Source organism: Camellia sinensis, chromosome 3 (genome assembly GCF_055761805.1).
Source record: "Camellia sinensis isolate YWXY chromosome 3, ASM5576180v1, whole genome shotgun sequence".
NCBI lineage: Eukaryota > Viridiplantae > Streptophyta > Magnoliopsida > Ericales > Theaceae > Camellia > Camellia sinensis.
Window position 1 is genome coordinate 140,358,461 of NC_138963.1, and position 14,450 is coordinate 140,372,910.

The 14,450-nt window shown below is 37.9% G+C and overlaps 1 protein-coding gene across 1 annotated transcript; it reads right to left on the reverse strand.

Moving 5' to 3' along the window:
- Positions 1-10,881: 10,881 nt before the first annotated feature.
- On the reverse strand, positions 10,882-12,069 carry LOC114266670 (zinc finger BED domain-containing protein RICESLEEPER 2-like). The gene has a single exon (XM_028207588.2). The coding sequence runs from the start codon at positions 12,067-12,069 to the stop codon at positions 10,882-10,884; it is 1,188 nt and encodes a 395-aa protein (XP_028063389.2).
- Between the last annotated feature and the right edge of the window lie 2,381 nt (positions 12,070-14,450).

Here is a 14,450-nt window from a genome sequence, read left to right on the forward strand (position 1 = left end):
TTTTCAATGCTAGGGAGGTGGTAGCATGGTGGGAGGCCACCTTTTCCCCTTGGAAACTAGCTTTCTCTTTTTCTCTCTCGTCCAGCTGGTTTTCTGACAAAAAGCTGGTTTTTCTCACTTTTGAGCCACAATTTCTGATTTTTCATACCACCATTGTGTTTTGCTCATCTGGGAGGCCACCAATATGGGTAGGCCGATCAGTAATTCTTCTTGACCCTTTTGAACCTTGCTAAAAAGCTGGTTTTTCTCTCTCATAGGTCACATTTTCTGATTTTCCACTATACAGCTGTGTTGCACTCATCTGGGAGGCCACCTTTCTGAGGTGGCCAGCCAGCATTTCTTCTTGAACCTTTTGACCCCTGGTCGGCCGACCAAGGGGAGTGGCTGGCCGACCACTTGAACTGGTCGGCCTGCTTCTTGCTTTTTGCTCTCTCTGAATGCATTACAGCTGTGCCAGCTGGGAGGCATTTGGACCATCCTCCATACACGTGTATGGAGGATATTTGAAGCTTCCAAGAGAAGCTTTAGAGCCACTCCTCTATAAAGGAGGGGCTAAGCTTCCATTGCAAGGGTTGAATCCTTTGGTTAAGGCATACATACACCCTCCTCCATAACTCTCCATTCCAAGCATCAAAACCCCATTATTCTTGGCCATTTTACACTACACCTCATAGCCTACCACCTCCACCATCCATTCAAGCATCTTGGAGGTCATTTGCAGAGCTTGAGGAGTCATATTCTTGGTCCAGAAGTTGCTGAGGGTCGGCTCTACAAGGGTAAGCCCATATTTCCCCCATTTTTGCATTATTTTACTCCATAGTTTAGCCTTATTTGCAATCATTTTTGGACTTTGACATAAGCTGAAAAAAGTTTTATTTTGAGCTTACAAACATGTTTTCTTAAGGTCACTTTTTTGTTTGGGGTCATTCTCCCCCTTGCATACTTCATTTCCTTATGTTTAGGGTCATGCATTAGAGCATTTGCATTGGCCTTGGTTTGGCCTCTTAGCCACTGAAATCCAATGGATTTTCAGTGGCTTAGATGTGTTTTTGAGCCCTAAAATCAGAAAAGGGTGACCCTCTCACCCCTTGTCCTCTTTACTAGCATTGTTGGCCTTCCAAAGGGGCTCCATCTTGCATGTTGTGAAGTCATATTTCAGGCCTTATTTTGTGAGTTTTAAGGTCTGCCTTGACTCTGTCCAAAGCCCATTTAGCCATATTTTATGTCTATGATGCATATGTAGAACAATCCCACTCAAGGCCTTTCAAAGGGTCTTTCATTTGCATGCTTCCTTGGTTGATTTCAGGGCCTTTTTGGTGATTTTTAGAGCTGTCATAACCTATTTCCATAGGTGGTTTTTCCATCATTGATGTCCATCATGTATGTGTAGAGTAACCCTCTTATTGGCCTTTCAAAGGAGCCCATCATTTTTGCATGCATTGACTGAGTTTCAGTGGTTATTTGGGCATATTTTGACATGACATACATCTGTTTTTGGCTGGTTTGGTGAGCCCTCATATGCTTCATATAGTTGTTGAACAACTCATGGTTCACTAGCTTTCTTTGCATGCTTTGTTGGACCTTGATTTTAGCACATTTTGGCCATGTCTTAAATTGATAATGTGCTTATTTTGGACTGCCCTAGCTCTGTTTTTGGGTCTCATGTTTGAATGATATTTGTTTTGCATGCTTGTAGTTCAATACCCATGCTTAACTTTGAGGTTTGAGGTCCATTACATGCATGTGCTGAGGTATTTTCATGCTTTGGGGTCATTTTGCATCACATTTCAGAGCCTATGTTAATTCCATATTTCCATGTTTTGTACTCTTTAAATGCGTTTGAGAGTCGGGCTTGTATGCTTTGTTTTCGGACCATTGAATGAGCTCCATTTCGTTGCATTCCGAGCCATCATTTTAGGCCATTTCCCCACTGCTTCAGACCTGCCTAGGGTCTGTTTGGGGTTGGTTTTGCCTTTGGTACATTGCTTTGGGTACCTCTAGTGTAACGCACTTCACTAGTGCCGGTACTCGGGCCCCTTAACTTGCATTGTGTGACATATTTGCATGATTCGGGACCACTTTGCATGCTGTTTCAGAGCTGTATCATGTGCTATTCTATGACATATTGCATCCCTTGACATGCTTTGCTATAGTTGCACTTTGTGCCTTAGATTCGGTCCCTTGCATTGGGCATGTTTGCATAAGTGTTCTTGTTTTCTTTTTATCATTGTATGGCCACTGATGTGAGTGTAGCTGAGGTCCACTCGTGTTGGTATAATTCCATCGTGCATTGTGTATGCCATTTCGGTCCATACCATTGTGTATACTGAGTTGCATGTTAGAGCATGGTGTATGCCATGTTACATCGAGCATTGTGTATGCCATTTCATAGCATTGCGTATGCTAGGTTGTATGTTAGTCACATTGTGTATGCCATCTCATTTGCATTGTGTTTGGGATAGGAGTTAGCCCAAGCACGGGAAACGAGGGACGTTTCGTACTCCGAGTGACGGAACGTGTCTCAATTCCCGGTCGCCGACACTCCGGATTACCCATGATAGAGTTTAGATCTTGTTGTGTTTATATGTGCATTCATTTCACATCAAGTCGTGCAATTCGACTCCTCGGCCATCATGCATCGAGATGTGTGATTGGTGGCACGAGGATCGATGACTACACTCCCTGAAGAGTAGTCATGCATACATATGTGAAAATACTTTGCTGTGCCCCTTTCTTGCTCTCTGTTGTAGCAAATCAGAAATCAGCAGCTTTCTAAAGCCTTGCACAACATTCCGGCATTAATTGCAAACAGAGGCGAATTGGGGCATCGCAATGAATTTCCGCGCAAGGCAACTCGAGCATGCATCTTTCATCATTCAGAACAGAGCTGAGGGGGTCCATGGATTTGCATGCTAATTTACTTGCTTTCCTAGTTAAATTGTTAATTAATTAGGGTTTTGTACTTATTCGGACTGTAATTATTATTCGGACTGTATTATTTATTCGGACCCTCTGAGCGAGGGCACAATTGTAATAAGTGTGCGTGCGTGTGATACATGTCTTCCAACCCCACGTCTTTCTCCCTTTTATTTACCAGCTTGTAATGGTAGATTAGGGCATGTTTCAATTAGCATACTTATGCTTGCATGTTTGCATCATTCATCTGTCTTGTATGCACCAAGCTCGGCGCATCATACTAACTGTATTTGTATTTCAATTCCAAATTGAATACGTGTTAGTTGTAGCATCATCACATGCCATCTTTAGAATAGCCGAGCCTATTGTAATTGCATTCCTGCATGTGTTGCATTAGGCATTTCTGTATAGTTAGGATCATGCATGAATTTCTAACATAGCTTCTGTTTTGGTTTGGAGTGCTCGGTAAGTGTTTATGCTTTAGCATCCTTGCATGTGTGTGAGTGACTGCCATGATAGCATGCTTACCATGAGGCTACGTGCTTACGTAGTATACCTGCCTGAATGCCTGTGGGTGAAGATTGGGTTATTTGGATTGGAACAATTCATCAATTGTGAGTTTTAAGCTCACTTGAGAGTGGCAAATCATCTTGTTTTCTAAGCCCACACGAGGGTGGCAAAATCTGTATTTTAAGCCTACTTGCGAGTAGCAAACCATTTTTCAAAACAAACATGATATGTGTTGTTCCAATTCAAGCGATCCAGTCTATATTTGTATGCTGTGCGCATCACATAGTAAATCTAGGCTAATAACTGGAATAAGAATGCATAATGTTTTCAAAACTAGATATCATGGTTAGTAGAGACCGATCTTTGATAGGGCGAGCGGGAGTGCTCACGAAGTGACCTTCCCCAATCGTACCCAAGTTCCCGAGCTGAGGCAACTTTGGTGATGACGGACACATGGCCTTAGGCAACGAGTCAGGGTTTCCTAAATTTCCCAAAATAAAATATTTAGGTGGCGACTCTATATCTGGCAAAGCAGTCCATGTTTGGCACTTCTTTCAAAAAACAAAATCTATTTTCAAAAACGATTTGCCGGATTTGGACTCTTTGATGATTCATCGGTCTTGCATTGCACTCTGCGAGATTAGATACAGGACCGTGACATTGAGTCTTGAACTGTAGTGAGCCCAATAAACAAAACCGGGGGGGGGGGGGTGAGGGGATTTCCCTCCTGGGATGTTTGGGGGCGTCTACAGCAAGCTTACGAGCTTTTGTTTATCGAGCGAATAGGAGAAAATCGTCGGTGGTTAGGAAAGAAGTCACACCATTGCAAAATCTAGAGCTAGTTCCTATGAAAGGTCTTACGATGGCAGAAAGTGAGCTAGTCTTGTTGGGCATCCCAGTGTAGGAGATTTGAGAGAGCTTGGATGAATTTGTCTCTACATGGGAGCATAATTAGGATGTTGGTCTTCATCATGCTGCACTACAAGACCAATCGGGGCAAACGGACATGGGGTAAGGTGGAAGCACTACACCAGCAGCCTCGCTGGTGGACATATCATTAGTGACATCGGAAAGGGCGATAGCATTGGATTCCGTGTTTAAGAAAATCTCGTTACAACTCAACTAGATTGTTAGGACAAGAGTTGATGTCATGATGACGCATGAGCAAGCTAATGAATGGTGGAATAAATGGTCTTCAATGCTCCAGTCAATTGGAATTGATGCTAGTAGATGGCTGTCATCAGGTGAGTCTTTTTGTATTGAAAAAGCTGAGAAGCGAGGCGATGCTAGTGGTATGATGGATTTTTAGATGGAACTCTTAATTAAAGATCTAGCCCTAGATTTAGAGTTCAGTGGGCTGATTGAATGGGAGTTGGGCCAAAAACAAGCTAAACTAGAATTCAGTTAGGTTAGACCAAAATAACAACGTGGGCCCAAATGTGATATTTCCTGAAGTGGACCTAAGCCTCAATTTGGGCTGTAGTATAGGCCCAGTGGTGATTAAAGAACCAGAGGAAGACCATAGACCCATAAAAGCCTGATTAAAAGTAGATTAGACTAAAGGTAAGAGGCAAGGTTGAGGCCTGGGAACAATCAAGTGGTGAAAGTTCATCTGATGAGAATGAGCCCAACCCACTCTTCAGGTTAAGAGCTTTGAATAGGGCACATTTGAATAGAGAGGGTACTTTGAGGAGAAGAGTGGATACAGAGAAGGAAAGAAATCTGAGGGCGAATAAAGTGTCATCCACTCGTGTTATGGTCCCTTAAGGGTGTAGAAGGTGACGATAGGTGAAGGATAAGTCTATTGTGAGGCGTTTGAGGAAGAAGTATGTGAGATGGCACTGGACATCAGGGCACGTAGGGTGCGAGCTGTCAATAGGCAAGCGAATAGCAGATCTTCATAGAGAGGGTTGCGTACTAGGAGGAGAAGGAAGAGGAAAACTCTCTGGTGCATTTTAAAGGTTCCAATGCTAGGAAATTACCTTGAGTGACAGCGGCTGAGAGGGTAGCTACATCGAAGAGAAAAAAGGGTTTGTTGAAGGTGGTTTCACAAGAAGAAGATAGACCAGGTAAGAAGCATTGTTCAGACTCGGAGGAATATGTCTCTCGTTTGGATAGGAAATGGGACAAAATTCATCCCGATGATTTCTTTTTGGAATTTGAGACTGCATTGCTGTTGAATTTAATTTTGGACTCGGATAGCTCGAACTCTCTGGGGTTTTTGGAGAAGGTTGTCCCCAAACAACCTCCTCAATCACCATGAAGCTATTAAGCTAGAACTGTCAAGGGATGGGTCACCCTCTGACGGTTTGAATAGCTAGATCACTAACCTAATTTAACTTTTCTTATGGAGACTAAAATAGAAGCTAAGAAATTAGAATGGTTAGGATTAACAATGGGGTTTTAGTACTAGACGGGGGTTGATAATGAAGGGCGAAGGGGTGGTCTTTGGACAGCTTGGGACGAATCTTTGGAAATTCGAGTTTTGGTATAAACAGGGCACTTCATTGGTTTTTTAGTTTCAGAAGAATGGAAATCGGATTGGGTGATTATTTTGTTCTACGGGCAACCAAATGTATCTTTACGACTAGAAATTTGAAGTCAGGTATCCATATTTATTGAAACTATTATTCAATAGATCGTTATGATTAGAGATTTCAATCAAGTTCTGTATTCTCATTAAAAACAAGGTAGAGTAGTAGACCTATTGTAGAAGACAAGGATTTTATGAGTTTATGAATGTTCATGGTTTGATTGATTTGCCTTCGGGTGGGGTTCAGTTCACATTGACTAATAATCGGAAAGGACATAATGTGTCTTATGAAACAGTTTGTAACGCCCGAAAATAAATATAATAATCCATCCACAATATCAATAAATGACAGCAACGATAAAGTAATTATCTTCCATTAAATCCAATTGAGTTTACAAAAAGGACACATATGCGATACATATTCATAATGCCTGACCTTGAATCTATAGCATATGTTGCGAGCCAAAGAAAAAGAATGGAAGTTAAACAGATAAGAGATGCCCAAAGGGCTTATAGCTGTCCAAGACGATACTTGGTTACAACAAAAGTGGACTTAAGTTCAATACAGTTAAAGCCCTTGGCTTGTACAAAATAAATACAATAAATACACAAAAAGAAACTCTCGCTCCAAGTCCTTCCAAGCTATATCATCAGCACCTGAAATGTTTTTTCCACGTAGGGTGAACCAAAGTCCAATAGAAATAATCAAATACAGTATATGAATCTTAACAAAACTATAAGGTGAATGCAAATGCAATGCTCGTGTCAAAACATTTTTATACGTCTTTAAAAAACTATGCAATACCAAGTATATATATATATATATATATATATATATATATATTGACTCATAAATCATTTCCATTACATTAGAAAATGGGGTAGTGAATCACACTCTAGAAATTTCAAAACAATACTACCTTTTCCAGAAATTTCGTCTGGAGGAAACCGTAAGCCGGAACCTATGTAAACATAGGCTATACAAACACTACTATTGCCATTTCACGAAAATTTCATCCGCAGGATTGGCACCCTTGTATACGTGCGGTTTTCGAGACTTTCACCCAAGACACACAAGCCAACTTGTTTAATGTAACAATAATTCCTTTACTAGATTCACCCATTTTCTCAAAACAGTAACATTTTCAATATATAAGTGTAGGATAATGCTCAATGCCAATGAATGAGGAAATTGTTTCAATTCTTCTAATTCACATGTAATTTCTACAACAATCATAGCTATCCTCCACCGATAGCCCCAAACAGATATTTCTAAACAGATAATTTATATTCCATAAAGATAAACTTTCCAAATTTTAAGAGGTGAGTGATAATACATATCCTACCATCCTCATCAATACCAATCCAATTTCATAATTTCAACATCAATTTCATTATTTATACAAAACCAACATTTGAGGCATTTAGGAAAAAAATCTTACTTTTTTCAAAATCATCATTTCCACTCAACTCAATATTATTTCCAACATCAAAATCATTTCCAAGAATCTATTTGAAAAACCCCTCTTTTGATTTTCATCCAAAACCCTAGATTTGTTCCAAATCTTTCTAATTCACAATATGGTCTAGAAATGACAAATAACTAAGTTAAAACTCGTGAAAAAAAAAATGTGTGAAAAGTATCCCTACCTCAAGCTAGAACATGAGCGAGAGAGTGAGGAAACCCAAAGACGCCAAAAACCAACGTTGCTCCAGTTAGAATGAAGCCCACGTTGAGCTCTAACTTTTTAACAAAGGCACACGAGTGAAAAGATCAACAGATCTAGGTATATTTAAGGGAAATATGTGAGTCTTAGAGAGAGAATGTGAGAGATATTAGGATTTTGAAATGTTTAGAGAGAGAGAGAGAGATGAAAAAGTGACTTAAAATGAGCTGTTTACGAACTAATATACGCACAGTTCGCTTGAGCACAAGATGATAGCTCTAGCAACCAAACACAATAAGTTTTACCGCTCGAGCGTAGAATACAAAATCCCAATATTTTTGCAGACCAAGGTCGTCGCTTGAGAGCAAGAAGCTTTATTCGAGCAAAGAATGCAAACTCTCAATGTTTTTCCAAATTTGCAAAAGTACTGGAGGTTCACAAAGACTGCTCGAGCGCAAGAAGTTTCGCTCAAGCGAATGGACCAAAATCTAGGCCAAAAGTTTGAAAAACAAGCTACCAACCTGTTCCAAACGCAATCAACACATCCTAAAAGCCAAACTCAAAAAGATACAATGAGAAACAAGACATGAATAACTGTATATGACAATGAAACCAAGATCCAAAATATCAAATGGGTCGGGTTCAAACCAGAAATGCTATAGCCTCCCCCCTTAAAGAATTTCATCCCCGAAATTTAAACCAAACATTAAAACAAGGTTTAAACCAATTAAAACAGTGATAGCAAATTATAACCAACACCATGACCCACCCACCGGTCATCTTCTCCCATCAACATAATAAACGAATTTCCAATACTAAATATGCAATTCACATTTTCAAAACATATACAATGCTATATATCATTAACATAACAAGGTTTTTTAATACATGCTCAAACATTAACAAATAAATCCAAGTATTTCTCACGGACTTCTGCCTTGCGCTCTCAAGTGGCCTCCTCAACCCCGTGGTGTCACCACAACACTTTTACCAAAGGAATCGTCTTGCCTCATAGGACTTAGTCTCGAGTACCTAAAACTCTAATCGGTCTCTCCTCATACGAGGCATCCTCGTCAACCACTAACTCAGTTCAATCTAACACGTGTGATGGATCTAGCTCATACTTTCGAAGCATACAGATATGGAACACGTTATGTACCTTGGAAAGTTGTTGCGGCAAGACCAAACGATAAGCTACCTCCCCAATCCACTCTAGGATCTCAAAAGGCTCAATAAACCTAGGAGACAACCTCCCACTTTTCCCAAACCTCATAAAATCCCGTCTAGGTGATATCTTCAAGAAGACGTGATCCCCCACCTCAAAGGACAATGGTCTCCTCCTACAGTCAGCATAGCTCTTCTAATGACTTTAAGCCATAACCAACCTTTTACGGATAAGTGCAATTTTCTCCATCATTTTCTGAACTAACTCTGGACTCAACATTGGTGCATTACTCACCTCGGCCCAACACATGGAGGATCTACACGGTCGGCCATACAAGGCCTCTAACGGTGCCATACCAATACTCGACTATAAGTTGTTGTTATAAGTAAACTCCATTAAGGGCAAGTGCCTCTCTCACAACCCCTTAAAGTCAAGGACATAACCTCAAAGCATATCCGCCAGGATCTGAATAGCACGCTCAGACTGCCTGTCGGTTTGAGGATGATAGATAGTACTGAAAGTCAACTTAGTGCCCAAGGCATTCTGTAGGCTTTGCCACAATTGAACTGTAAAATGCGGATCTCTTTCTGAAACAATAGTCACAGGGACCCCATGAAGTCAAACTATGTCCCTAATGTAAAGGTCAGCTAGATAATCTATTTAGTCATTCGTGTCCATAGGTGCTACGGGTGGGCGCGGATCGGTTGCGGCCACGAAACCTCCAATCCGCCATCCATCCGCCAAATTGGCGGATTGGAGAAAATCAATCCGTATCAGTCCGCCAATCCGGCGGATGCGGATTTGGCGGATGGATGCGAATCGGTTTGGCGGTTTGAAATTTTACAAGTTTTCAACATACAAAAAATAAATAAATAAATAAAAAATTGTGCATAATTCAACATCTATTTATTCATTACAATGGTCAATGCAACCTGGGCATAATTCAAAATTCAAAATCATTTATTCATGGAAAACATTCACATCATTTGTTCAAAATCATTTATTCATTCACATCTATGAAACATGGAAAACATTGTGCATAATTCAACATCTATTTATGCATTACAATCGGCAATGCAACCTGGGCATAATTCAAAATTCAAAATCATTTATTCATGGAAAAAATTCACATCATAATTCAAAATCATTTATTCATTCACATCTACGAAACATGGAAAACATTGTGCATAATTCAACATCTATGAAACCCGCTGCTAGTGCAACTTGGATTGTAATGGGCATAATTCAATATTGGTTCCAATGGCCATAATTCAATATCACCCAAAACATTGTGCATCCAACATACATAAATCATCTTACACATAAAATATAAGGAAAACATTGTGCATCCATCCAAGTAACAATCATCCAAGAGTTCCAAAAATAAAAAAGTTACAGTCATCCAACAAACATTGTGCATCCAAAAAAAATAAGTTACAGTCATCCAACAAATATTGTGCATCCAAAAAAAATAAGTTACAGTCATCCAAAAAGTAGCAAAAAAACCATTCATTTCTTTTCACCAAATCATGAGCCATGTAAACCTGCACAACAAAAAAATGAAATTATTTAATAAAGAAAACACTAAAAAGTTTTAAACTTAAAACAAGTAAACATATGTTAACAACATTTAACCAAGGGGAAATATTTTACCAATAATATTAAACTTCAATAAAATTAGTCTCCGGACTTGGGCTTGAACATGAGCTTCACTTCGAAACAACTACACAAAAAACATAACACAACAAAAATATGTAAAGTAAAGATAATGAATTTTGAATAATACAAAATAAATGAAATGGATAAAAAAATAAATAAATCATTGTATATATTACCCGAATCATATTGTTGTTCAAATTGCTCAACATCCTCCATTGCTTGTCTAAGGCATATTGGAATGTTACTTCGAAGCCAATTTGTGCGCAAACAAGAACCTCTACCATCTTGGGAGCAAGCGAACTACGAAATGGATCAAGTATTCGACCTCCTATACTAAAAGCCAACTCAGAAGCAACAGTGGAAATAGGCATCGCCAACACATCTCGTGCTATAAGTGATAATACTCTATACTTTGTTGCATTAACCTTCCACTACTCCAAGATATCAAATTGAGAATTATTCCCACCTTTCTTAATATCACCCAAGTACTTGTCCAATTCCGACATACTCCCACTACTAGAAAATTGCCCCTCAAAAAATGAGTTAAATTGAGAGTTCACAATAGAGTGTGGGTCATTTTCAGCTATCACCATATCTACTCTTTCATTTACATTGGAGGCATGCACATTTGTTGGCTCAAGTGTGGCATAATGATCATACAATTTGCCCAAACAATTTTTTACCTTATCTAACATTTCTTTCACTTTCACCATATCTCCACCAAAAATTGGTGAAAAACAAAATTGCAAGTATTTCATTTTTCTTCTAGGATCAAGCACAACCGCAACATACAAAAGTAGATTGATTTTATCCCCATTTCCCCAATACTTGTCAAACTTCTCTTTCATTTTCTTTGCCATTGAAGACAAAATAGGATCATTGTTTTTTATTAATTGTCCAATCATATTTTCAATGACAAAAATTTCAGTGTAGAATGTGTTTGAAGTAACAAATAAAGACCCAGAAAATCTCGTTGTGGCATTGTAAAACATTCTAAGAAATTTCAAAAACACCCTACAATTATCCCAATCCTCGGCTGTAGGCATCTCTCTCCTCTCACCCCCTTCATTATCCAAAAAGTAGTGTTTGTAATTGTAGTCCTCCTCACCCATTCTTTGAAAAGCACTCTCAAATTTTTCTGCTGCCTCCAACATAAGATATGTTGAATTCCACCGTGTTGGCACATCTAGGCACAAGAGACTCTTACTCTCAATTTTCAAACTTTCCACATAATTTTTAAAAGTGTCAAGGCGGCTTGGAGAAGACCTCACATACCTCACTGCATGCCTCACATTCGCTATACAAAACTCAAGATCCTTCAATCCATCACTAACAATAAGATTTAGAATATGCGCACAACAACGCATGTGTAAAAATTCATGGCCCAAGATAGTTCCCTTCCACAATTTTGTTGTTCGTTTCAAGAATCTAATGGTTAGATTATTGGAACTCACATTATCCACAGTTAAGGTAAAAAGGTCATCAATGTCCCACTCCTTTAAAAGTGCCTCAATTTTTTTACCAAGAGTTTCTCCTTTGTGGTATTCAACTTGACAAAAATTTATGATCCTCTTTGGTAACTTCCAATCATCATTAATGAAATGTGCAGTTAGACACATATTACACAAATTTTGTATACAAGTTCATGTGTCCGTGGTAAAACAAATTCTACACCCCTTCACAATTTTCTTCAACCTCTCCCTTTCATTGGTGTATATGTCTAGAATGTCCCTAGCAACGGTATATCGAGATGGAATCTTGAACTTGGGTTGCATGACATTACAAAACCTCTTAAAACCAACCCCGTCCACAAATCTAAAGGGCAATTCATCTATTACTATCATCTCTGCAAGATGCCTTCTAGCAACTTCTACAGAAAATGACGTAGCCACAACATCAACAACATCTTCCCCATCAACTTCTCTAGATTTAAATCCCAATGATTGTTGCCCATGAGTATCCCTATATGGATACTTTGTATAATTTTTCAAATGACTTAACAAATTACTTGTTCCATGACTCTTAGAGCCTACCATATATTCTTTCTTATAATACTTGCACATAGCCCTATCTTTCCCATCAATGCCCTTAGTCTTTTCAAAATGATCCCAAGCCTTTGATGTTGTTCTCCCACTACTACTAGTTTTGGCCAAGGGTGGTCTACGAGGAGGAGCATTAGATTGGGTAGAGGGATCAATAGAAGATGATTCAGGCTCAACATTAGGACTCACAAAAAAAGTTTCTTCACTTGGTGGATCCATGGCCAAAAGATTATCAAATAAACTGCCAACAACCAATAAAAAATCATTCAAAATATGCTTTTCAAATCCATGCTCTTTTTGAAAAACTAAGAGATTAGTTTAAACTAAGAAGGATATTAAATGGACAGAGTTTAATGTTCACTGACTAATGAGATTAGTTTAAACTAAGTAAGATGAATCAGTAAGTTTAAACTGACTAATGTTCACTAAGTAAGATTAGTTCACTGACTAATGAGATTTTAAACTAAGTAAGATGAATCAGTAAGTTTAAACTAACTAATGTTCACTGACTAATGTTCACTAAGTAAGATTAGTTCACTGACTAATGAGATTTTAAACTAAGTAAGATGAATTAGTAAGTTTAAACTAACTAATGTTCACTAAGTAAGATTAGTTCACTGACTAATGTTCACTGACTAATGAGATTAGTTTAAATGTTCACTAATATATTATGAATCAAATTTTACAGAACATAACAGAACTAAGTTTAATGTTCACTAATATATTATGAATCAATGTTTAATCTTTAAACAAATTTAGTTCACTGACTAAATTACAGAACAGAACTAATATATTATCATAATTTGATTCATAATAATAATAGATTAAAGTTTAATCTTTAAACAAGCTAAGTGATATATTATCATAATTTGATTTATAATAACAAATTTAGTTCACTAACAAATTAATGTAATGTCACTAAACAAAAATCCTACTCATTAATTAACATTCTTAAAAAAAATTGTCCCAAATGTTCAACCCATTAGTAAATAGGTTAGATTAGATTTGGGCTATATTTATGTTCACAGGCCTTGTCACACATACACACCCTAGGCCTCAACCCAATAAATTGTACTTTCAGCTAGTTATGCTAATTGGAGCCATCTAGCTCACTCCCATCCCATGAACTATGAAGTATTGAACACTTTTCCTTCTCTCTGTTTGTTGCATATGCTTTAATCTTTACCTTCTAATGTTCTTACCTTAGCAAACACATACTCATGCGAAAAAAAGGGCAAGGAAATGACATCAGAAAGAATCTTTAACCTTAAAATGTTTTGCCCATACTTCCACAGTCTCAATTAAAGTTAACTCAAGTATTAGAGATATTTTTCTGACATAAAAACTTCACTTTAAAACTATTCCTCCCTTTTAATATTGTCAAGATCAAGAAATTATTTACCAATCCTAAGTTAAATCCATATTATATCTCAACTTGATAATTATTGATTTATATAATAAAATTTGTTATATTTATGTTAGTATTTTAAGAGATTATAGAAGTAAGAATAAAATAAAAGGCTGATAATAACAAAACAGATTGTTCAAAACAGAACAGATTAATTCCAGATTGTGAACAGATAAAAATAGATTCTGAATCAAAACAGATTCTATGAAGTCCCTCACAAAATCCACTGCAGAAGCAAATAACAAAAAAAATAAACCAAACCTCTCTATGGTTTTCTCTCTGTATTCCTTTCTCTGTGTGTAGAACCCTTAACAGTTAGCATTGTGTCAATCAATCTAACCACGTCTCTAGTTTTAGAACTGGAACAAAACAAAATAATAATAATAGATCAGACTCTAAAAGATTAGAAGTTTAGAACTGGAACCAAAAAAAAAAAACCAGTTAAGATTCAGAAGAAGAGAAGAAGAAGAAGAAGGAGAGAGAGAGAGAGAGAGAGAGAGAGAGAGAGAGAGATACCTCAGTTACAGTCAGTGTGGTAGACTGTAGATCG